Source organism: Ambystoma mexicanum, chromosome 1p (assembly GCF_040938575.1).
Source record: "Ambystoma mexicanum isolate Mex_15411 chromosome 1p, UKY_AmexF1_1, whole genome shotgun sequence".
Lineage (NCBI taxonomy): Eukaryota > Metazoa > Chordata > Amphibia > Caudata > Ambystomatidae > Ambystoma > Ambystoma mexicanum.
Window position 1 is genome coordinate 316,487,159 of NC_090921.1, and position 24,998 is coordinate 316,512,156.

The 24,998-nt window shown below is 45.7% G+C and overlaps 1 protein-coding gene across 2 annotated transcripts in view; it reads right to left on the reverse strand.

Annotated features, from left to right (window-relative positions):
- PALM (paralemmin) overlaps positions 1–24,998 on the reverse strand; it is a 388,481-nt gene that overhangs the window by 33,784 nt on the left and 329,699 nt on the right. For both annotated transcript variants that reach the window (XM_069647781.1, XM_069647788.1), the window contains exons 6-7: positions 17,012–17,033; positions 11,793–11,852 (exon numbers count right to left, since the gene is read on the reverse strand). In XM_069647781.1, coding sequence (XP_069503882.1) covers positions 11,793–11,852; positions 17,012–17,033 — 82 coding nt within the window. The remainder of the gene's footprint in view (positions 1–11,792; positions 11,853–17,011; positions 17,034–24,998) is intronic.

The following is a 24,998-nucleotide window of genomic DNA, read 5'->3' on the forward strand; positions in this document are numbered from 1 at the left end:
AGTTCTCCTCGCGGGACCCGCTAAGGACGCCTGGTTTTTGGAGGAGACCAGGATGCTAATAACGGGCCCGTTGTTAGCATCATCCCCATTCCCATTGAGACCTATGGGGGCTCGAATGGGAATGGGGATGTCCCGGGTCCGGGTTCCCTGAATGGGGAAATACCGGGCCCTCCAAGGTCGGAATGGCCCAGTATTTCCCCATTCTGGGAACCTGGACGCGGTACCCGGTATGAAGGTAGCCATGCCGCAAAAAGCGACATGGTTACCTCCATCCTCGTAATGAGGCCCATTAACTAGGTACTTCAGGACAAAGTTCAGTGCTGTCAGGGTCCCTTCACTTTTGTCTTTACTAGAGCCCCCCTGCAACTGATGGGTCTGAGGGCGTGGTGACAGTTGATCCGAGTCTCACCCACTACATTTAAATGGCCATGAGGGCCTTCTGAGACCCCAATCAACAGCGTCACTGAGACTGAACTCAGATTGAGGCCAACCTCGAAATCCATGCAAAGTGTTGTTTTGTGCCTTGTAATGGCCTCAATAGTGGACATTCCACCATCTCTTGTTCCATGTCGTCCTCAGTGGCTTGGAAAGAAGGGGTCTCTGCCACCAGTAGATCTCCCAGGCTCTGGGCTGACCCCTTCGGAAAAGGTCTGTTATTTTCTGCTTCATTGAAAAAGGTGACAGCGTGTAGTCATTTATTTCTTGTATGAGCGGCCCAGAGGGCCATCTTTGATCTAATACACTCAGAATCTCTTTAGGTGAAGTGTCCTTATGCTCGCATGCTATCAAAGATAAGTAGGGAGGAGGTTGTGCCGGTACGCCAGCAAAGGTTACACTTGTTCCAGACATCAGATTTAACACGCCCACCTCTGCTCTCCCGTGTAAACAGCATGGTCTATTTCAATTGCTTTTGGATCATCCAGAAAGCACCCACTCCGCAAGTTATTCATTGTATCACGCTAAGGGATGTTCTTAGCGATAGATTAATGCAAAAATAGCTTGCAACAAAAGATATTAAGCTGGGCTTTAGATACAGTAGCCTTTGTCAGTAGATATCACGGCCAATGCTTCAATATTTCAATGTTGCAGTCTCAAATGGGAGATGGGAAGAAGAAATAAGTGCTCACCAGTCACCACTATGCTTCCAAGGTTCAGAGCAAGGTCTGCTGCAGTATAGAATTTTGCTGTCAGGCATGTTCAGACTTCCACTCCCCTGCTGACCACTGGAGACCACTCGATCGCCACTCCGTGAGGTGCTCCACATGGGTTTGGAGGTTTTAAAGGTAGAATGTTCCTCCTCCTGCAAAATCGCTACCTCCTTCCAGTAAGAACTGCAGAAACACTGTAATTCGCAAAAAGGGTCTGCTCCAGCCACGCAACCACACAATCACAACTCTGCATGGCGCTCCATGCGGGTTTGGAGGTTTTAAAGAATAGAATGTTCCTCCTCCTGCAAAAATGCCACCTCCTTCCAGTAAACACGGTAGAACCACTGTAGCTCGCACAGCGTCTGCTTCAGTCACTGCAGACCACTTGATCGCCACGCCACTCCGTGCTTCAGCAGGTATTAAGCTCCGTTTAAAAGGGGATCCATGCATGTAGTGACAGGTGGGAAGAGAAAAAGGTGAGAAGGCTAGCGGATGAGTCCTGCATGAAGGATATTTATCAGTCCAGGGACTCCTGGCTGTCCTTGGTTTTATACAAATGATGATGCAGTGGTAGTTTGGACAGTTGACCATGACCCATCTTAGTTGAATGCTTGTGGCGTAATCCTGATGCCCCATGTATGCGGTGGGGTGAGGCTGATTCAGTATGACCAGGCAGCAAGGACAGGCGTGACAGTGATATTGCGATGGAAGAGAGGACTTCAAATCCTGTTTCCAATGTGATGAGTGCCAGAATGAGACCAAGCAGATGGCACACTGATCTGCTTGATGGTTGTCCTGGGCCTAGCCTGATCCTGTGTTTGAGCAGGGTAGGTATTGATGTCCAGTGTTTGGGCCTCAGGAGTTCTTGTGTCTGCCGTTGAGCTCAAGGGGATGCATTGTAGTCCATAGCAGAGTGTGTCACTGAGACTGACTCAATTGGTTCCAGCCTTTGATTTGATGTTGTTTCCTATCTTGATGTTTGGTGAACAGCCAGGTATTAAAGGACTTCCTGAAGGACAATTGGTATTCCAAGATGCAGAGTAGCCTGAGTATAGGATTTCATAGGTTGGTTGAAACATGAGACTGTTACTAGAGGTACTTTCCTGCACGCAAGCATTTGCACAGGCACCTACAGCATGAACTTATTTGCAGTGAAGACTTGGCCTCTGCTGTGTAAGGCACATGGGTGATAAACACGGTTTAAGTGGTAGTTAACGAAGTGCCGCAAATGCCTGTGTCTCTGCACTGCTAAACGTGTTATTCTTTGTAAATGGTTGAGCAGGTATTCCAGGAGGCCTATGAAGGGCTGTTGGCACAGTTCATTATTCTCTGTACTAGGTCGCTGACTGCCATCATTGTATGTGTCTACCGCAAGTATGGCACGATGCAGAGAATGGATCTAAGTTAATGATGCAGCTTCTGGCTATAGTTTTGACTTGTGATTCAAGGCTGAGACAGTTGTCCTTGGGAAATCAGAGGGTTTTTCCCATCAAAGTTGGCTGGGAGCAATTTTCCATTTATTGTGGCTTTGGAATGTTTGTGGGATGGATTGTTTTGGAACTGATACGTTTGATTTTAGTTGGATTGAGTTTTCGTCAGTCATGATCCTTGCGTTTGTCGGTGAAAGGCAATTGCTGAGGCCTTGCTGATTTTGTGTAAATGTAGCCGGTAAGGCTTGATTTTCTGATGATTTCAAAGAGTGGGGTGATGTAGATGGTGACAAGGACATTTTGGGTGGCCCACATATGATATTACAGGTGAAAGAGTAAGGGGTTGTTCTTGGTCAAGACGAACATAACATCTAATGTAGCACAGTTTGCTCCAGTCTAATGATCACAAGTGGGATTTCATGGCTATGGAGATATCCAGAAAGGGGAGTACCCTTTGTATGTCACCGTTGTTCTAGTGGGTTTTTCTGATGCAATCAATCATTGATTTTATCCTTCTCATTTGTCAAATTTCATGTTGTGACTCATGCTTGATTGTGTTGCTCTCACATTCTAAGACATTGGGCCTCATTAGGAGTTTGGCAGTAGCTTTGCCGGTAAAACCGACAGGCTGTCGTGAAACATCCGAAAATATAGGGCACCCGTGAATGGGCAATTACCGGGGTATTCCAGCCCTGCCGAACCCAGTGATTTCCCTTTCGCAGGTGCCGGAACTGGTAGATCCCCATTCCCATTTGAGCCCCATAGGGTTCAATGGGAATGGGGATGCCTGTAGCACCGGCACAGTTCATTACCGTGTCGGTGCTACAGGCTTGCTGTGCTCGTGGGAGCCTTTCATTCCACCATGTCAGATCTGGCGGAATGAAAGGCACCCGTGAGCACAACTCAGAGAACTTCGCTATGATTTTTGGATTAAAGGAAATGTTAGAGAGTTGGGTGGTAGCTCACGGGTTATTGATGTTTGCTGTTTTTTCAGTAGATGCTTCTTGTATGCCTATTTTAAATCATGCAGTTCCATTGATGAGTTGTGGGGTGACTAACCAGGTTGTTTTCTTTGAGGCTTTGTAGATGTTGGGTAGACACAGATCTGAAGATTTTGCAGGGTTGCTTGGGTTAACTATAATTTCAGATTCCTGCATGGAGAAAGAGAAGGGTCATAGGGTACCTGGGATTGGTTTAGTAGGTCTTAGTGAATTTTCGTAAGTGGGTGTTGGCATGCTAACCTTTTGGCCCAGATGGTCATGAATCTCAAGGAGTTTGTCGTTAACATGAGCAGTCATTGAGTTGCAGTGTTGTTCTGATGGGGTATGTGTTGGTCCTTGGAGTCTATGTTGATATTGATTTCTTCTGAGGCTAGTGAGCAGATTCTATGAAATCCAAGAAGTGGAGGTTTTCTTAGCCTTCACCGTCTGTGCCCTGAACATTAGAAGTAATTTTCCTCTGGATTTGCTCAATCCTGATTTTCTGGTTCTCGCGGTTGATGGTTTATCTCTAGCGGCATGCTTTGGAGTGTCAGCCTAAACTCTCACTTGTAAGTGACCAAGCCACCAAACCATACCTGGAGTTAACAACTTCCCAATTCTGCAAATAATGTCACAAAAGATCTTCTTATGGCCTACATCCCACTGCAACACTGTAATATGTAATTGTGAATTTATAACACACTTAATACCCAGAGGTTTCTAAGTGCGGACCCGAGGATTGAACCTGTATTACTCTATGTTGTTTTGCTTCCAAGGCGAGTGTGTTGCACATGGGATATCCTCCCAGCTATTCTCGCACTGGACTAACAAACCAAAAATGAAACATCTCATTAAAATCAGTGAGTCATCAAACCATAGTGGTAAAACAGTCCACACAAGAAGTAAAAAAAAAGAAAACCAAATAAATGGACCGATGAACACCTATTCTTTGACCACAAATGAAGCAAATCTACACATTCAAATCACTGATCTCAACCTGACCTTACTGATGCTCTGATAAGCATCGTCCACTAATACCTTTACTGACATCACAGATATATTACTGCCCACATGCTTCAATCGCCACTGCAAAGTATATCCACCAAATTGGAACAGCTATGTGTGAAACCTAATATCCACAGCAATGAACCGACCACTGTTATGATTTTCTATTGCCCCACATCCTAGACAATCCCAACATAAGCAATATCAGGGTCCTCTAACTATCTTAGACAGTATTTCCATCTCCACCCGCACCTTATCAATGATCACTTCTGCTGGGTCTTTGCTCGGTAGGCCAGTAGCCACACTCATTGATGATCTCTCAATGCTTTTCCAAATTCATGTGGATGACACTCAGTTAATAATCTGCTAAGGAAAGGCTCCATCACTGCCAAAAACTCACACCATCTTTGGCCAAAATGCAGGAATTGATAGAGGCTATGTCGCAAGAGCTAACATGTTTTAATTCTCCTTGTTAACATGACAGGCGCAAATAGTGTACCCTTCCAGCAGCTGAAATTCCGCACCCTTCAGCTTAGCCCAACCCTTGGGAAACCCCCATGACTGTTCTGCATATGTAGAAATATGGGGATCTATTTGGCCTATTGCTGACCGACAATCCCAAAGCAAACTCAGTAATGAGGGGCGCCCCTCTCCAACTCTGCCTCCTAAATAAACTTCTTCCCCTACTAGATTTTGATGACAATTGGGCCACTATAATGGTGCCTACTCATGACTTCCCAAAGAACTAATGAAGCAGCTGCAAGATTGTATTGAGGCTGTATAAATATCACACCAGTGCTCAAAGCCCTCAGTTGTGTCCCATTGAACAAAGAATAAACTTTATTCACCTATATATGACCCACAAAATCTACTGATCAACAGACCCCAAATAGATTAAAACCATGACCCGACACTGGCTCCACTGGCTGAACCTTGGGCTGGCAAATAGAGCTAAATGCTGTCAATCAAAATGCTGTGAGGGGAAGGACCTGGGCATTATGAGCCCAATGTTATATAAATAAGTTCACTGCGATTTGAGATGTTATGGAGGCACTGAAAAATGCCTTAGTCAAACAAGCCTCTGCAGAATAATCGGTGTCCATCAAGAATTATGGCGAGCCACAGGAAGGAACCATTTATTAAACCCACTCATCCGTGGATAAGCAGACGCATAAAGGTTTCAATTAGACTGTGAAAGTTAGCTATTTTCCACGACTACCTTGTGCCCACTTGGCCACCCCTTCTCCTTCTACCTTCCCGCCCTCCCTCACCCCCCTCTGAATTGATATTTTTATTTATATCCTGAACAAATGGAACTCCGAAGCAGCTTATGAGTCGGCGAGGCATCAACAAATAGATACTTAAATGAATAAACTAGAGAGTCTTATGGGCAAGGACATGCTTTAAACGCAGGAGGGCTGAGCTCAGTAGTTTGGCACCATATACCCATGTCAGGGAGCCACGCCAGCACAAGCAATGATCAGAATAGCCAGTTTGTTTATACAGCGCTTAATGCCCATGCTTAGATTGTCTCTGAGGGCTCCAACATTAAGCAGATAAGGGACCTGTGGACCAGAGAGGAGGAAATGACTTGGAGCTAATTTGTCAAGAGTGAAGCCGGTATCAGATCCCAGGACTCCTAATCCTACAGACTGTGTGCCAAGCCAAACAATAACTCCTGAAGAAAAGGGCATCCAGTTCCGACAAAAACAGGGTCCTTCATTGCGCCCTGACTCAAAGGTGATGCTAACGAATGGAAAAGGGCTGGGAGGATAGCTCAGGGGCAACGCAAGACAACGCAGAGCAACATAGGTTTGAAGCCCAGTCCCGCAGATGGAGAATGGTCTCTGGTGTTAAGCGCATAATAAAAGATTCAATAATTAAGTAAAGGTGGATGTGGTCTGTTCAGACCAAACCATCCCGTTCAAGAAAACGGGCTCCAAGGTGCTCTCTGGGTATCGAGGGAGATAATTATGCAATGTGTTAGTAAGTCACCAGGACATTTTTTACAGGCTCATCATCGCTTATGGAGAGTGGGTGTTTAAGAGACAAACATTAGGAGACGGCACCAATCATTTCAAATTTCCACCAGCCATCTTCATCGGTGTTCGGAAAGATCTGGAGATGCCTCGAACATCCTCAAGGTGACGGCGAGTAGATATTTCGAATGCCATTTGGAAACGCCCCTCTCAAGGCATCTCTGGCTATCTCTAAATATGATACAGGACAAAACTTGACAAATACTGTAAAATTCGGTTTATAGTGACATTTTCGAATGTCACAATTTCGAATGCATTTTTCTCGAGTGAAAAATGACGGAAAAAAAAAATGTTGAATTTTTTTGTTAATGGGGGGTTCCCCCACCAACCGCCCGTTTTTTTATTGACCCTTTTTTTACTAACTAAACACAAAAAAACCAAACATATAAAATAAAAAAATATATATTCGAAAAAAAAATTCAAATTTTTTTTTCCCGACAAAAATGCATTCGAAATTTTTCATTCAAAATTTTTACTGGATACCGTAAAATTCAGCCGCTGTATCAGGGGCATCTCCTAATTTGCTTCCAAGACAAACACGTTGACCCTGAGCTATCCTCCCGGCCTGTGCACCTACCTCAGACCCCTGTCTACCCCTTTTAACTCACAACCTCCTATATAATTTGAAGTGTTTTTGAAGTAAAGACTTCGAAGTAATTACTGCCGAAAGAATTACGTGATATTCCAGGAGTTTTCCAAAAGGCCCTTCTAACAGAGACATATCTGGATATCATGAGCATGTGATCTTTCCTTTTCTTTTAAAAATAAAAGAGATGACAGCTCATTCCACTTTGTGAAATAGGATTTCAAAATAGAGGACATGGTTTAGCGGTCCCAGTCTCTATAGAATGCATTCAACTCCAGAGTTGTTCCTCTTCTTCAAATGTATGATCTATGTTCACGTGTTTCTCAAGTAATTATTGCATGTTCAGGGAGACTTGGACTAACTTTCAGGGAACAAGGAAAAGAATCAGGAAAATTATTAACCAACCTGGGAGACTCCCAACTCTTCTGGGGGACCTGGGATCTGAGCTTTCATGCCTGAGGACCTGCCAGTGCTGAGGTTTGAGTTCGGATCTGTATGTTACAGCCCTGCTGTGAGTAGCTGACCAGTTTTGGGGTAAGGCACTACAGGAGGGCTCAATGACTTGCCAAATCACAAGACATGCACACGCCACCCTAGAACCCTCAGCACACGCTGTGCAGGGTCTTTCCGGGTGCTTCACTCAGGGATCGTCTCCAAGGTTCCTACCGGAAGTGTGGTGCAAGCAGCAGGCGTTTATCTATTGAAGTCAAATCAGAATTAGTTCAAAAGAGAGGGGGTTCTTGAAGTCGACCCCTTAGAACCTATTCTGACTGTAGGAATTGTATTATTTGCAATAGTATCCATCTCTGCCGAGGACCGCCAGAGGCTTTGCCTGATGCTTTGGCCCAGTGACCATAACAGAAGCATATTTTTGACTTAATACGAAAAGGTTATTCATTGAGCAGACTGCGAAGTCTGCAGTGTCATCACTTCAATGAGGGCTACGTCATTCTCCGAAAACTGCTCTCAAACTATTTATTTATTTATTTCTATTCTTGAATAATGCACCACATCGCCGTAGGCCTCTAGGTGCACAAGAAACAAATAGAAATACAACGAACAAACAGGTAGCAGAGAATCAAAGAACTAAGGGAGTTGGCAGGAAATTAGTGACCAGGCTTAGGAAGCCTTAAAAAGGTAGCTTTTATATTTCTTTTTAAAATCAGTCAGAGTGTGCACTGGTCCCCTAGTACTTCCTTGGTCCCCCAATAGGAAGCAAGCAAACAGTGCACACTAGGCATGCCAGGTGTATGAAAGCACACTTCACAAGACTAGCCCAGTGCAGAATTGCAGGGATCAAAATTGTTTTAACTCAAGCCGGACAACCCAGACCTCAAACCAAGAACTGAAGTTTTCCAAGTGAGTAGATATGGCCATTACTTCTGTTACGGTGATTGTTGGCACAAATGAAGTGGGCACCAAGCCCAGGGTGCATTAGGTACTCAGAAGGGTTTCATGCTTTAATCGCTATCATATACATATTTGCCAAATATAAAAATCCCTGGTCATTCTTATGTTCTCAGAATGCTCTTAGATTGTATGCAAAGCCGCCTCCCACCACTTCCTAGGAGGATTTATTTCAGAATTAGAGTGATTATAATGTCTATATTCTGAGCGAGTGAGTAACTTATGTAGAGACAGGAACCAATTAGAAACCTAGAGATGTCATTACAGTATGTAGATTGGGTGCAGCAAGACCAGATGAGGCCATGCCGGGTGACCCAAAATACATAAGCGCAGGGGCTCATGATACATTGTTTGCAGCAGGCAGCTCCATTTAAGGCCACACCCAGCACATAGGATATGCCCCCTTTGTGGAGCTACCTACCCACCCCAATTTCCCATCCTCCTGCCCCAAAAAAGATGTTGAGGTTTTGGCCATTCTCTGAAATGAAGACCCTCCAGAGTGCAAGCAAGGGAGGTTTTCTGCTACAAGGCAACTATGTACCCTTTAAGGCTGTGCAAGAAGAGCAAGCAGCATTTTTTCAGGGTGCAACTCCCATGCTTCTTCCAATGAAAGAGGGCGACTTTGAGAATAGCGACTAAATTGTTACTTGCAATGATAGGGAGGTACAGAGTAAATCAATAACAAGAGAAAGAGACGGCGGAAAATGAACAGCGTGAAAGGGAGAAAAAAGAGGCAGAGAAAGGAGAGAAAGAGGGAAAGAGAGAAATGAAAAAAGATTAAAAGACATGCATCATGCGAGAGATCGAGAGGGAAAGAGGAGGGAAGAAAAGCTGAAAACGTGTATTGAAGGAAAGACAGACAGAAGGGAAGGTAAAAAGAATGAACATGTGAATTGAAAGAAGGAAGAATAGTATGAAAGAAAATAGAATGAACGAAAATGGAAAGGTGTAATGAGAGGAAAGAAAACCGATGAATAGATCGAAAGAAAGCAAAGAAAAAAGACAAAAAGAAAAAAAGGAAAAGAAAGAACAACATAATGAAAGATAAAGAGAATGAAAAAGATAGTAGACATCCTAGAAGGGAGGAAGTTGTAGAAAGGATCCTGCAGTGACCAGGCAGATCTACTACTGGTACTTTTTGCCAGAATCCGTGGGATCATCTCCCTAACCGGCGGCGAATCTATGATGTATTGCCCGCGGTGCCACTGCGAGTTCTTCAATGTATCGAAATGAAATGATTCACGCCGGTGGGCCTCTAAAATGGTCATATCACCTTCTCGGTCACCAGGGAGGCCTCTATTGCTTCACGCTGACGCTGTGATTGATTTATTTGCTGGCGTTATATTTTGTAAGTAACCAATCCAGTCGTGTACCATTTGTAACATAACTTCCCGGCACTTACTAAGCAGATACATTGAGCAGGATATTGAAGTGGGAGAATGGAACAAAAGGCTCCCACCAATCCCCTCACACCCCTGGCCTAGAGGATCACGGCCCAGACACCCGCCACGAGAAGAGTTTGCCCATCTACCAGATGACCAGATACCCTGGTACAGGAACATACGGATGTGCCCACCAGCCTGCCCACCAGCCTGCCCTGCCCATGCCGACACCTGCGGCATGGACGAACTCGACTGAACCATTCGACAGTAAATGAACACATCGCTAGAGATGCCATGACGACCTAGCCAACAATCAGCACACCCGTGTAAACATGCACACTGGACACTCCCACACCAATCCACACGAAGAACATATTCAGTGCTATGACGTAGGTGACGGACACACCCACTGACGCGCATCTTTATTATTTTTCACATAGGTTCTTCAAAATGCAGAAACGCAAGACGCACAATGAACTCATCTAAAATGCTTGCTCACGCTTCTCCTTAACCCATGCATTGCAATGAGAAATATAACCAAGACATGATACTGGGGATAAAGCAATATGATACCATAACCTAAAGCACCGTGCACCAAACGTTTCCACCTATGCCCCAGGCCCAAGTAGGCCGCAAGCAAGAGCTTCCATGAACATTGAATGAGCAAAAGTACAGTTGCTGACCCTGCAGAATGAGCCAGGCGAGAGCAGACAGTCAAGGGCACAATGTTGCAAACTCGCATGCCGAAAGCCGACGCCAAGGTCACACCTGCAAATTAAGCCAGGCACACAGTGGAAAATGCAATATTAAATGTGCAGAATTCTGCCTCAACCACGGTCTCACCTCACGTGACCAAGCCGAATCTGACAGGGTGCCAGGCCCAGGAGGAGGGAGGCACCTGGATCCCACGTTTCAAGACACAGGCAGATACAATTAAGCGACTCAATGGACATCTGCGGCGGTGGGAGTAGTCTGCCTTCCAGCATATGAATAAATCCTCACATTGTCTGCACATACCCATAGTGATACATTGTTGCAAATGACAGGTGCACCGCGAGCTGGGAACAGCGATGGTCCCAGACTGGGGGGCTCGCGAGTGGACCAATCAGAACATGGGGCTCTTATCACTGACGCCATTAACATTAGCCAATCCTCAGGGGTCTTCATGTAACAATTTTCATGTATCAAATTGAAGGGACAACCCAAGTATACCACCTGACTGACCCTCAACCACTAATAACGCTCTCTATACGTATGCTATACTAACCCTACCACTCGAGGAACCAATCCAGAGTGGCGATAGGTTTTTTGCTAACTTTCCCAGGTGACGCAAGTAGCGCGTCATACTAAGGTAAAAAGGGCCTGCGAGCCCCACGATTGAAGAGAGAGTGTCAGGACGGACGCGTACGATCCTTGACCCATCCCTGCCGTTTTGTTTAATAAACAGCAGAACCACCTTGCTTCTTGCGTGTGTCTCATACTCATTTTTTGGGATATACGGGAGGAGTTGGGGCCTCCCTGCCCGGAGGTCCGCGGACGGCCCAGCCGACCCCGGGAGAATTTCCCCCCGACAATATGTTTGGTGACTTCATTACTGGCCCAAACCATTCAGGTCATACAACTGGGATATCAGCATGGTAACCACCTGATGAGTGACTGGGATATATTCACCTATATTTCCTCCAGATAGGAGCTAATTAAATCATAGAGGTGGTATAGGCAGCAGAATAGTGTGGTCCCTTCCCCGAGTGTGGGGACGCGGTGCACAGAATCGGACACCCCATGACGGGGTGGTACGCAATACCAGATGCTTACCTGCTTTCATCATACCAGCACTCTCCACCATCCGCATTGGACTGCCAGGCACCGGCTTTCCTGTAGGAGAGAGAAACTCAAATCAACCAACTGGAGTGAGAGAAACAAACAGGACTACTCATCAGAACTTGAGGAGCCACTGGGAAAAAAAACAACCACGGCTTACGCCCGATCATAGTTATTCCAGGTTCCACTAGCAAAGCAACCCCACAGTGTGCACTTGAGTTGGGCTGGCCACCTCACAACCGATCACTGAGATGATATCACACATTTGTCCACAAGGCCCACAGCTCACAGTTGAGGGTATGTATACCCTTTGGCATTCAGTTGTTCCGTGTAGTGCCTGGGTTGAGCTTTGTGAACTTCACGGAGCTCACAAGGCACTTCCCTATATTTCCTCCTCTGCTGCTTAATGGCAAACCCCAGTGAGAGGCACTACACCCACGGAAAGTCCTTACCACCTCTGCATGCAGTGGCAGGAATACCACCCCAACTCTCCATGAAGTCTCTGAAGGGATTTCCCCTTAGCTGGTTGGAGAGAACTCCCCTTCCACCTCAATACCACCCTACACCCATGTTGACCCTTTGTGGTAACTTGCTGGTAAGGAAATGCCCCAGTTGGTGCTGCAGAAAGATCTAGGAGGCAGTACGCTGGCAGCCAGTGCTTCAGTTGGCATCCCTGCCAGCTGTTGAATTCCAGCCCCCTGAACGGCGTATATGCATCGCCGGGTCCTGTTAGCAGTGTAACACGGATGACGCTAGCCAAAGATACAAACCTAGGAAGGTTATGTTCATGTTGGAGGTTTCAGTGGTTTAAGATGTTGCCCATGGCAACACCGCCCATCCTCTCTTTCCTTGCCAGGGTCAGTCTTTTCCTACGTACACCACTTGGGAAGAGTTTTGCTATGGTATCTTTTGGGGTTAGCATCGTCTTCTTTGAATATAATCTTATTTCCCCCGAATTTCCCTCTCTCTCATCTTGACCTCTCTTTACCCACTAGGCCAGCATCTCACATGGAAATTTTGCTATTTGGCTTTGCAATGCTAGCGCTTCTATGCAATATCCCTGGAGTGAGGAACCCCTATCACAAGGCAGTGTGCTTCTGGGTGTCTCGACAGGGTCCACATCTCTGCATTAGGTCCATGGATTGACTGGACTGCAACTTCACTGGACAATAATCCTCTGTTTCTTTTAATATGGTCATTGCATCAGCTTTAAGTTTTTTGGAGTGATTGAACTACAACTCCCACAATGCAATTCTCTCCTGGGTCTTTTTTCTTGGTTTGAGACACTACGCTATGTCTTTGGAGTCCTGGACCTACAACTCCCACAATTCAATTCCCTTTAGGTACCCTTGACATTTTCTAAGCTGCACTGTGTGTTCAGAGTAATTGAACCACAAACACCAATATTCCTCTGGTTCACTTGATCTGGTCAATGCATCTGCACTATGTCTATGAAGTGATTGCACTACAACTCCCACTGGGCAATGCTCTGATGGTTCACCTCACTTGATCGGCACCACTGCGATGCGTCTTCGGAGTGATTGAACCCATTGGGGAGTGTTCCTGTTGTTCACTTGTCGTCGTGCCTCTGTGCTATGTCTCTCAGGTGTTGATACCACAACACACACAATGTAGTTAATTTCAGGTTCCTGTGGCTTTGCCAAGGCCACTGCACTAGATTTATTAGTTTTGGAATTACAACTACAACTACAACAATGCAATTCACCTTTTTTAGGGATCCCTCTGTGTTCCCAAAATTCAGTTTTGAGGTCATGCAATAATTCTGATCAAGGGTACCACGTTCACCTCACCTTCCATCAGAATCTATAGCCTCTTCCTGCAATATTGTCAATATTTGACGAGTACTGAGAGTGGCTCCCTCTTTGGTGTTCATCTCTTGATGCCAGTCTTTCTTGCAAGCGTGAATGCAAATGGGCGCTCTCCTTCTCCCTGCCATGGCCAGCCTGATTAACTTACAAGGGCTCCATGGACCTGCCCTGCTCTTGTATTAGGCCTGCAGCTGGTGGCAGTGAATAACATATCAATAGAGGATACTTCAAACATGCCCACATGGGTGCAGAGGTTAACAAAGGAGACAGAAAACCCAACAACCTTTCATATGTAACTGTGTCAACCTGAATCCAGCTCCCACTCATAGTATCAATGACAGTGAACTGTCATGTCTGGGACTGTTGCTTACAGTAGGTCACCCCGCTAGGGGTACCCCATTCATAAGCTATTAGAATGTGGTTTGCAGGATCCAGAGAGTCTGGTCTCCCCCCAGCTTGAAGGGAGACCTGCCACTGTAACAGAGCCCCCACAGGGTGAACCTCTGCCGACATCTGCCTTAAAGGACATTTTTGAGCCAGTCAAGTTCCTCGATCTGCAACCGATGGCAACGCTGTCTGTTGTCAAGCCACCATCGCTTAAAGACACCAGAGACGTCTCCACCAGTGCTTCAGACCACCAATCAGGACTGAGAAAACTATTCCTGACCCCGACCTGCTGTGTAGGCCACCCTGCTGCCGTTCATCCAGCTTCGCTCGCCGACCCGTCGTGCAGCCTGATACCCCAAAGCGACTCCCGTCTCGAACTCTGTCACAGAAGTCTGCTAAGCACCCTGTAGCCAACTCGACCCGGTCAAGCACCAATAACATCTACAGCACAAGGTATATTGTGGTTCTGTTCCCCTGGTCCTTCCCAGAAGGCCCTTAGAAACATTTTAATACCCATTGCGCCAAAGAAAAAGTAAAGCCAAGACACCTTAACAAACTTTTGTGGTTATTAACCATACTGACTCCCCTCCTGTCAGTATCCAGATTGCATCCCTTTTCCTTCTTTGAAACCGTCTGTCCTCTGCATTCCTTTACAGGGTGGGTTGTATTTCATAGTTTTGTCTGTTGAGATTAATAAAGTAGGCATTTGTAATACAACCTTGACTGGACACTCCTTTTGTCATTGAGTAATAATTGTAATTTCCCTGTTTTAAAACTAACCAACAATCCACGACCTTTCGGAGATAAGCCTGCTGTTCTGTCCACATTACCAAACAGTTTCATAAAGGGCTTGTTATTCCAATCTATTTGGATCCCTTCTGGTGTGCTAGAGGTGTGGGGCTGATTGATGGTTTAGAAACCGATAATCTCCCCTGGACCACTGGTACCACGTAAGTTGATACGTCACACAATGAAAACGGATTTCCGGTCTTGTCGGCTGGTGAATCTATATTCTTTTCATCTGGCAACTGGGATCCCTTCATTACACCTGAAAACCAATAGAGCTTGACTGTAAACAAAGATGCATTTCGTAAACAGCATTTGGTCGTCCGAAAGTAATTGGAAGCCTGCTCTTTCTGCTGACCCAGTCTGTACCGACCCAGTGATAAATCACCGATTATACACAAATGTCACCTTGGATTCTTGCCACTTCTAAGCTCTGTGTTAACAGGTATGATTATTACCCAAGGTGTTGGTAATCAATTTATCAACCGTGGAAGATGAATGGCTAAGTTGGCCACCCGTGCAGAGAAGATACGGCACACGCGTCTAGGTAAAGTGCTGAGGTATCTTGCTACCTTGCAGCTCAGATAATTGGAGCCTATTTAAGAAGGAGACTTTTCAGCAGAGACCTCTGAAAACCCGGGCCTCATTTCGAGTTTGACGGTGGGGTAAAACAGTGGCGGTAATTCCATTACCGCCACTTTTTTACTGCAGCTCTGAATTCCCATTTTGCAGGTAAAGTGGAGGATTCACTCCAAGCAAAAAAGCTATAGATTAATTCTGCACTTTATCTCCAAAAATCTTCAGATTTACCACACAGTATTAACATTCATGGTACATCTGCCAAAAATCACCATGGGCCTCATTACGCGGTAGGTGGTAAGGGATTACCGGCACCGGTAAGGTCACCGGTGCCGGTAATCCCTTACCACCCTATTCCGTGGTCCCTTAGCGGTTCCCTTCCTCAACGTCTGGTTTTACCAGGCGTTATGGATGGGACCCGTTAAGGGACTTCATAGCTAATAACGGTACCGCAAATTGCAGTACCGTTATTTGTTCCATCCCCATTCCCATTGAGCCCTATGGGGGCTCGAATGGGAATGGGGAATGGTTCCCGGAATGGGGACTTACCGGGTCCTCCAAGGTTGGAATCACCCGGTAAATCCCTATTTCGGGAACCCGGACCGGGAATGACGAAAGGGGGTAGCCATGGTGCTAATAGCACCATGGGTACCTCCTACCGCGTAAGGAGGCCCCATGAGTCCAAAGGACTTCAGACATGGGGATTTACACCACTGTGCCACTAGTCGTTATTCCGCGGTAATGCCACATGGCAGAGTTCATAATGAGGCTTGGGTGCCTTATACTAAAAGAACAGCAAAAAGCCTCTCAGGAGCTATCCTGAGTACATTAGAACCCGTCTGAGATTTCCTACACACCAAGACATTTGAAAATATTTTTGTGGCAAACACAAATTACCCTCAAACCTAGTTTAATGCCTTATAATTTGTTTCATTTTTTTAATACATTATGTGGTAGTTGGACCACCGTGCCTGTGTTTTTCTGAATGAGTGTGGCTTGCTCGAGGCCCAGAGGCCAGACTGATGAAACCTATGCATCCAGAACGAGGCCCCTAACTACCCAGAATTACCCTTTCCGTCGTCCCTCTCATTGCTTCTGTGTTGCGCTGGCCCCAAGCGGAGCATAAGCTGCTAAACGAAGGAGGCTGCAGGGATGAAAGCCCTGGAATATTTCATTGCTCGTGGATGACAGGCCATGAGTCAATGGTTCTGGGCAAATGTAGGCCCTAGATGAGTGTTCTTTGATGACGATAGGTCATAGGTCAGTACTCCTGGGAACAGAAATCTCAATGACTCGTGGCGGTTCCTCAGTGGTCACTTACTGTTCTAGGACAATGATAGGTCAGGGATGTGGGCAACGATAGGTCAAAGGCCAATGTTCTCGGAGAGCTATAGGTTAAAGGTCAGTGCTCTTGGAAAAGGATAAGAGATCTGTCAAATGGACAGAATCACAGGCAAATCACACTAGTGTCCTGGGATAATGGGCAATCGTAATCATTAGTGTACTTATAGAGCGCTTCATGGCGGATTCCTCCCGCTTCTAAGTGCTGTAACAAAAGGTGTTATAATATAAAAGTATTGAACTGCCCCCTTGAAACCCCCCATGGACAACAGCTGCAGATATTTGACTTACCTTTAGGGGTGCCCTGCGGAGTCTGAAAAAAAGAAGAATACGTTAGAGGTCTTTTAGATTATAGTGACAAGCACAGTTTTAAGTTGGCCGGGGCTAGACAGATCAGTGCCGGGCCCCGGCAGACCCCACTAGCAGCAGATGCGTAGCGTGCGAGCTCTAGCAGTTGCCGAGACATAGAAAAACCAAAAGACAAATCGGAAGTGTAGCTCCCACGCAGCCCCTGCTTATAGCACTTAAAGCTTTCAGCCTTCCCAGCCAGGGCACCTGTGATCTGTAAGGGTGCAGGGTCGGCTGTTCCCAGACCGCGCCCCGAGAGCCCAGTTCCTGTTAGTTTGTTTCATGGTCTTTGATTTTAAAAGAAAGACACATGGGGCCTCATTACACGGTAGGTGCTAAACCATGGTGCTATTAGCACCATGGTTCATGCCGGTAATTTACCGATTCCGCCATGGCGGAATGGGGAATTACCACCCCATTCCGAGGTTGGCGGGGCGGTAATTCCCTATGCCGCCATGGCCCTTCCCCATTCCCATTTTTGCCCCATAGGGCATAATGGGAATGGGGAAGGTGCTAATTACGGTACCGCAAATTGCGGTACCGTAATTAGCACCAACGTCACTTTGCGGGTCCCTACTTTAACGGCTGGTCTACACCAGCCGTTAAGGTCGGGTCCCTCAAAGGGACCTCGTAGTAAGGCGGTAAGGGTTAACGGTCACCGGTAGCATTACCGGTGACCGTTAACCCTTACCGCCTTCCGTGTAATGCTGTCTATAATTGGCAGAGCATTTTAAACATGTGATTGGTGTCAAATGGCAGCAGAAACAGCTGTGAGTGGGTAATTGGGACAGTTTTGAGTGGGAAGTCCCTTAATAAGAGACAATCGGCCTCATTATAAATCGGTCGGTCCGGAAATAAAGTGCTGGTATTAATGCATACTGGCACATTACCAGACTGGCTGTCTACAGGTTTGCCAGTGGGGCACCTGTGTCACCTCTAGCTAAGAGCTGAAGGTAAGGCAGGCACCCTACCGGCAAAAAAAGCCATAATTAGTGGCACTGGTATTGCTGGTGCTGGTAATGACGGCAAGTCCCCTCATGGAGTCCAACAAGACTCCATGAATGGGGATTAACACCGTCACTCAGGAATTCATAATCCGGCAGGAATGCCGCCGTAACCGAGTGCCAGAAATGGTAATAACATTTGCCGGTATCCTAGTGGATCTGATCTACTGCCAGGATACCGGCAACCTTATAATGAGGCCCAGAAATACTTTTGTGCTTAGAAACAGGGTGGAGTGTGCATAACAAAATACAAGCTCTGTGAAGCAATGATTTCAAGCAGGTGCATTTATCGTGCATTTTCGTTTAATGTTTGTATTTGTGTGTTCAGGGTGGTGACAATAAAGCTACATCATATTCTTCTATTCAACAAGATTGTTTAATGATTTACATTTTTTTTTAATTAACGTGCATTTGGATAAATAACCTTTCACACTAAAATCTTATAAAATATAAAGAAAAAGAAAAAACATTAAATATTCACAACATACATTACTTAATACATGACAACCCTAATCCAATAACATTTCATAAAAAAGTGTGCCGTAAAACCCTCATTAGGACCCTGGCGCTAAGTGTTTAACAGCGCCGTAAAAGGCTGTGGCGCCGTTAAACCCTTAGCGCCTTACTACGAGGTCCCTTGCGGAACCCGACCTGAACGGCTGGTCTAGACCAGCCGTTAAAGTAGGGACCCCCAAAGGGACCTTGGTGCTAAGTACGGTACCGCATTTTGCCTTCCCCAGTCCCATTGAGCCCTGCCAACCTTGGAATGGGGTGGTGATTCCCCATTGAACATTGGTGGACTCGTTACAATACCGGCACCAACCATGGTGCTAATAGCGCCATGGTTTAGCGCCACTATCGTAATGAGGGCCAGTTAGGTAGCAACGATTTAATAATTTATATGTTGTCCTTTTTTTTTTTTTTTTGATTCGTCTACTTTTTTTGTATACGTATTTGTTTTAATTCAGTATAGGGTGACATGTTATACAAAAGAATCAATTACTGGAGACAGTGACTGTCCCATGGTAGGGTGTCTTTACAACCGGGACATGATATCCATGATATCTGAGTAGTAGTAACTAGCTGACGCGGGATAGGGCTATGAGACTTAGAGCGGGTTCTAAACAACTAAAAGGACTTGGGCAATGACATGCATATGGACCATGTAAAATGGTGATTACATATTATCAAATGTACAACAGGCACATCAGAGTGGGGTGTAAAGACTGGTATGGAGTGCGGGCAGGGATCAGTTCGAATAAGGGGTGAGAGAGGCCCCTTGCTGGTTAGACGGTGCAACTTGATATTGATCTTGAATTTTTCAATTTGAGGGATGGTGTTGATGTCTATTGGAAGGATGGTGTTGATGACTGTTGGAAGGATGCTTTTGATATCTGTAGTAAGGATGGTGTTGATGTCTGTTGGAAGGGCATTCCGCTTGGAGTAGGAGCATACGTGGGAAGGGTCACAGCCGGGTCAAGGGACAGAGAGTTTTAGGAGAGGGAGGCACTGTAGGCTACATGAGCAAGGGTTTGCAGGTGTCATCGGCAAGGTGGGTGGAGCGAGGCCATGAATGACTTTGTTTACGAGAAGGAGGAATTTAATCAGAGTGATTTTGTATAGAGAGCCACCCAGCACGTTGGCCGCGGGCAGCAGTGGGCCAGGATTGCGGAACATGTCAGGGGATGCAAATAGCAACGTTTAGGACTTTTTGCAAAGGAGTGAAAGAGTAGAGGGGGGACCAATGAGTAAGCTTGAGCAGTAATACATTTTACTGGGCACAGCAGTAGTGATTAGCACGTGTGCCGAGCCTGGGGATGAGATGGTGTTGGATTTTCCTGGTAATGAGAAGGTTCAGTCTAGCAGCTGTGGGAGACAGTCATTCACTGTTGGAGATTGAGGTCACTTTCGAAGATGAATGCAAGGTTGTGGGATTTGAGTGGGATGGAGAGGATGTATGGGGGAAGGGGACAGGAAACAGGGATGCAGCATTCACATTAGAGGCAGGTAAGACTAGGATTTCAGCATCAACTGGGGCAACCAGTGATGAGGTGAGAGGTGCCAACAGTGAAGGGGGCAAAGGAGAAGATCTGGGTGCTAGTGGCGAAGAGATGGTAGTGGTCGCCAAAGGTAGAGATGAGTTTGCCCTGTGAGGTGGTGCAGAGCATAAAGAGGAAAACGCCAAGGACAGATTATTGGTGGGATGTGATAGAGTACCAGGGGAGGGAGGAAGAGCAGCCACAGAGATAGGGGGCCAGCCAGTACCTTGCCGTGTCCTTGAAGGGAAGAGAGGGTTTGGAGGAGGGAAGGATGATTTGTAGAATCAAAGGCTGCGGAGAGATCAAGTAGGGTTCGAAAGGATGCAGTGAGAGAGGCGAGCAGTGGTTTGAACATTTGTGAAATGGGTAAGTGCATTTATAATGGAGTGTTCTCTCCAGAATTCTGATTGGAGGTTGGTCACATGGAGAGAGATCCTCGAGGCAGTTGATGATGCCGTTGAATACGACTCTCTCAAGGTCGTTTCAGTTGGTGAAGTAGGAAGGAGACTGGTCTGTAGAAGGATATATTGTTGGGGTTGGCAGTGGGTTTCTCAATCATGCTGATGGTGGTTGTTTTATAGCACTTGCCGAGGATTCCTTGGGAACGAGAGAGGTTGAAGTGGGAAGAGAGGTGGGAAGAGGTGATGGAGAACGTTATTCAATGGTCTGGGATGCCAATGGGTAAATGGGGGCACATGATGGGTTCAGAGAGAGGAGGATAGTTAGTAGTTCAGTTGGGAAGGTGGGTCAGAGGTAAGGTAGTGAAGAGTCGGTGGGGTAGAAAGAGGTGGAGTAAAGGACGGAGAGGTGGAAGATTAAGGAGGCCCCTCAATGTGTTGAGAATCGTTGTGATTTTGGAGAAGAGGATGCAAAATTGTCAGTTGAGGGAAAGGATAATGAGGAGTGGCTTTCGAGGGGGTGGGGCATAGCCTGCAGGATCACAGAGTCTTTTGTAGGTGCCAGTGAAGAGATGATATTAGGTTAGTGAAGTAGGATGATTCGACACAGTCAAGAATAAAGGACAAGGAGAGTCTTTGAAAGCAGCGGGGAGGGGAGGTGAATGGTTTTTGCACCATTGACATATATGATGCATGGATCTCCGAGTTGTTAAACTGTAGATCTGATCCATGGTGGCTAAGATATCTACAGACTTTAGAATATTATTTTACTCCTGGGAAGCAAAAACATAAACCCATTGCACACAGGGCTCAAATTCGAGCTTCTCCACTTAACCAAAGTGTGTAATCCTGAGCAAATCATTTAATCTCACCGTGCTTTAGCTTCCGAAATTGGAGCCCATAGAAATAATAGACCCTTTCCTAAGCCATGCCGCTTTAGGCCAAAGTCCCTTGTTAGAGCCCACTTTCAATGTTCAATCCCACTTAAATTACTGACAAAAGTCTTGCAGTATTTTCTATTGGCGAGGCGCTGGAATCAACTGCTTGTGGGATATTACACATCAAGCATGGTCGCACAAAGCAGTCACATGAAAATAGTTCACAGAACAAGCAGACAAAAATTGAAACACTAGGTGTTTTTCTCTTTCGTTTTTTTTTTTTATTGAAAGGGCCGTTTTGGTCAATTTCCTAGTGTTCCAACTCGGATTTACACGATCTTAATTTAAATTGGGTTAGTTCTATTCCTTACTTATTACGCAATTCGAACGACGCCATCATATTTTCTGTACTGTGCAGTCAATAGTGGGCAGAAGGTGCTGAGGGTGGCTACCAGTAGAGGGCGCCAAAGGACTGTGCTCTACTACATTCTCGGGCAGAGCTGCCGCTAACTCACATCCTTCCCATAGTGTCACAGGAAGAAAGAAGTTCGTCTGAGGGTCAGACGTGTGCCGTGTCCTATCTAACGCGGCATGTCCCTGCGAACACCAGGTGGAATAGATGCCCACTGCAACTATTACCCGACTAGACTGCCAGGCTGGGACTTGAGCTTCTACCGGAAAAAAAGAAAGACAATCAAAGTTAATCACAAAGAGAGTGACAGCAGCAGACAGGCTGATCCAGCATACAGGCTGGTAGACAACACGGAATACAGTCTTGCCCACTCCTGCAGGGGCTGGTGGGCCCTAGGATGTGAGACCAGTCTGCAATCCTGGCACTTCAACATATCTCTTCCCAGCTGTAATTGGCATAAATATTGTTTTCAAAAGGTCTTTTTGAAACATTTCTTTGAAGACACCATCTGTGGAAGGCATTGCCAAAATATGGTGATTGTGTTTTGCTAAGTGAAGTTAACTGCTGTTTTTGCAATTGTTTTTATTTTTATTGTACACATATCTGGCCATATTGTCCAAATTAGCATTATGCTTTTATTTCAGAAGCTACAGCTAACTATTATTTTGGCTGTCAACAGAAGTAAACTCCAAGCGGTTCCAAGGATGTCATGTCAGGGCAGGGATTGGGTCTGGGGCAGGAAGGTCCGGTTGCGTCTACTGCAAGATTGCCTTGTAGTGTGATAGGGCCTAATTACTTAGAATAGTCTTGATGCAGGGAAGTAAACAATGTATCAGGTCTTCAAATGTTAACAAAAGTAACGGCTCAAATTCTAAAAAAAGTGGGGGGCTCAATAAAATGTGCATAGGAGCTACATGGTGGCAGAGGGTGCACCGATTCTCCTTTCTGTGATCATCTAAATGACTGGTTGTGACAGGGTTTCTGTCTCCTCTCTTGCTGGGGTCAGGGTTGCTGATGTGCTGGCATACATCTTGCAAAATTAGCAAGTGCTGCTCACTTCAAAATGGGAAGGGAGCCTCATTAAAGGACCCCCTGAATCTTGATTGGAGCGGATGGGCAGGCCAAATCTGTGTTGCGGGCACAGGGGTCAGCAAGGCATCCTATTGTAGAATACTTCAAGGTCAACTCAGCAGGTTAGGCAACTGTTGCTAAGATATTATGTTTAGACCTTCATGTACATTTTATGGCTTGTCTCCTATTCCTGCTGCCTAATATGCTGTGTTGTTTCGACCTGTAAATGAGGGAATTTCTGACGCTGTAGCAAAAATCAAAAACTGGCACCCATGAATATACTCACAATAAGTGAACATATCTTAAAGTCAGATATGCAAAAGTATCTCAGTTGACCCTTCCCCTTAGAAGAAAGTCTGCATGACAAATGAGCATTGGCCTTTCAACAATATTAATCAACACCAGAAAAAACACCGGAGAGAGGAGCTTTTATAATAACTACGCTGCCAAAGTATAAAAGGAGCCCACCTTTTAAACCCAATAATTAATTATGAAATATTCCCTGCAAAACAGTATCCAAATAAGAGACGTGTTCTTTGATGACACCTTTGTGTAGTCTTGTGGTTAAGCGTCTGCACTGGGAACACGATATCCTAGGGTGAAATCCTACTAGTGAACACTTGAGCACGCAAACATTTGTTTTGAATGCCGGCTTCAAAAACACCCAACAGGGGGTTGTGTCCACCCTCTGAAAAATGTAGGCTGGCGCTGTACACCCACATGCATCCTCGACGTGTGCCCTGATAATCAACACTCAAGCCTTTTCCATCTGTGCGAGGTGAGTGCATTTTGCTGGTGCTGCACCCCAAAATAGTGCCTTTGTTGCTGTAGAAAGCCCCTGAAAAAGGCATCCGCCTTTACTAATAATTTGCGCTCCCTCTTCCGCATTTCCCTGTGTTTGGGCTTCCCTCCCGCCTCCCGACCCGCCCACACCACCCCTGATTGGTTGATTCTGTCTGCCTTGCAGACCTAGTCCACGGCATCAGCCCACACTCAAGCCTTTTCCATCTGTGCGAGGTGAGTGCATTTTGCTGGTGCTGCACCCTAAAATAGTGTCTTTATTGCTGTAGAAAGCCCCTTGAAGAAGGCATCCACTTTGGTAAACTTCCCTTCCCCTCCCGCACCTTTTCCCGGATTCCACTACCCATCCGCCTCCTAATCCCGCCTACCCCAGCTCTGATTGGTCCAGTCGAGAGGGTTGCATCTAGAAGTGTTCCCAATAGCCCCTGTGTGAAAAGTTGCATTTAGAAGTGCATTTAGCCTCTCTGCGAAAGTTGCATTTAGAAGTGCATTTAGCCTCTCTGCGAAAGTTGGATTTAGAAGTGCATTTAGCCTTTCTGTGAAAGCTGCATTTAGTGTTGTGCCCAATCGCCTCTCTGTGAAAGTTTTGCATCTAGAAGTGTGCCCAATAGCCTCTCTGTGAAAGTTGAATTTAGTGTTGTGCCCAATAGCCTCTCTGCGAAAGTTGCATCTAGAAGTGTTCCCAATAGCCTCTGTGTGAAAAGTTGCATTTAGAAGTGCATTTAGCCTCTCTGTGAAAGTTAAAGTTAGACGTGTGCCCAATAACATCTGTGAACAGAAGTCTGCCCAATAGCCCCTGTGAATAGAAGAGTACCCATTAGCCTCTATGTGAAAGGTGCATTTAGAAGTGTGCCCAATAGCCTCTCTATACAAAGTTGAATCTAGTAATGTCCCATTTGCCCCTCTGTGAGAGTTGAATTTAGTAGTTGAACATGTGTGCCCAATAGACTATGTGAAAAGTAAAATTTTAAATGTGACCAATAGCCACACTATGAAAACTGAATCTAGAAGTGTGACCAATAGCCTCACTGTGAAACTTGCACTTAGAAGTGTGCCCAATATCCCATGTGAAAGTTGCACCTAGAAGTGTGCCCAATAGGCGCTCATTGAAAACTGAATTCAGAAATGTGCCCAATAGACTCTCTGTGAAAACTGAATTTAGTAGTTAAATTTAAAGTGTGACCAATACCCTCACTGTGAAAATTGAATTTAGAAGTGTGACCAATAGCCTCACTGTGAAACTTGCAGTTAGAAGTGTACCCAATATACTATCTGTGAAAACAGCATTTAGAATATGCCCAATAGCCTCTTTGGAAAGTTGATTATA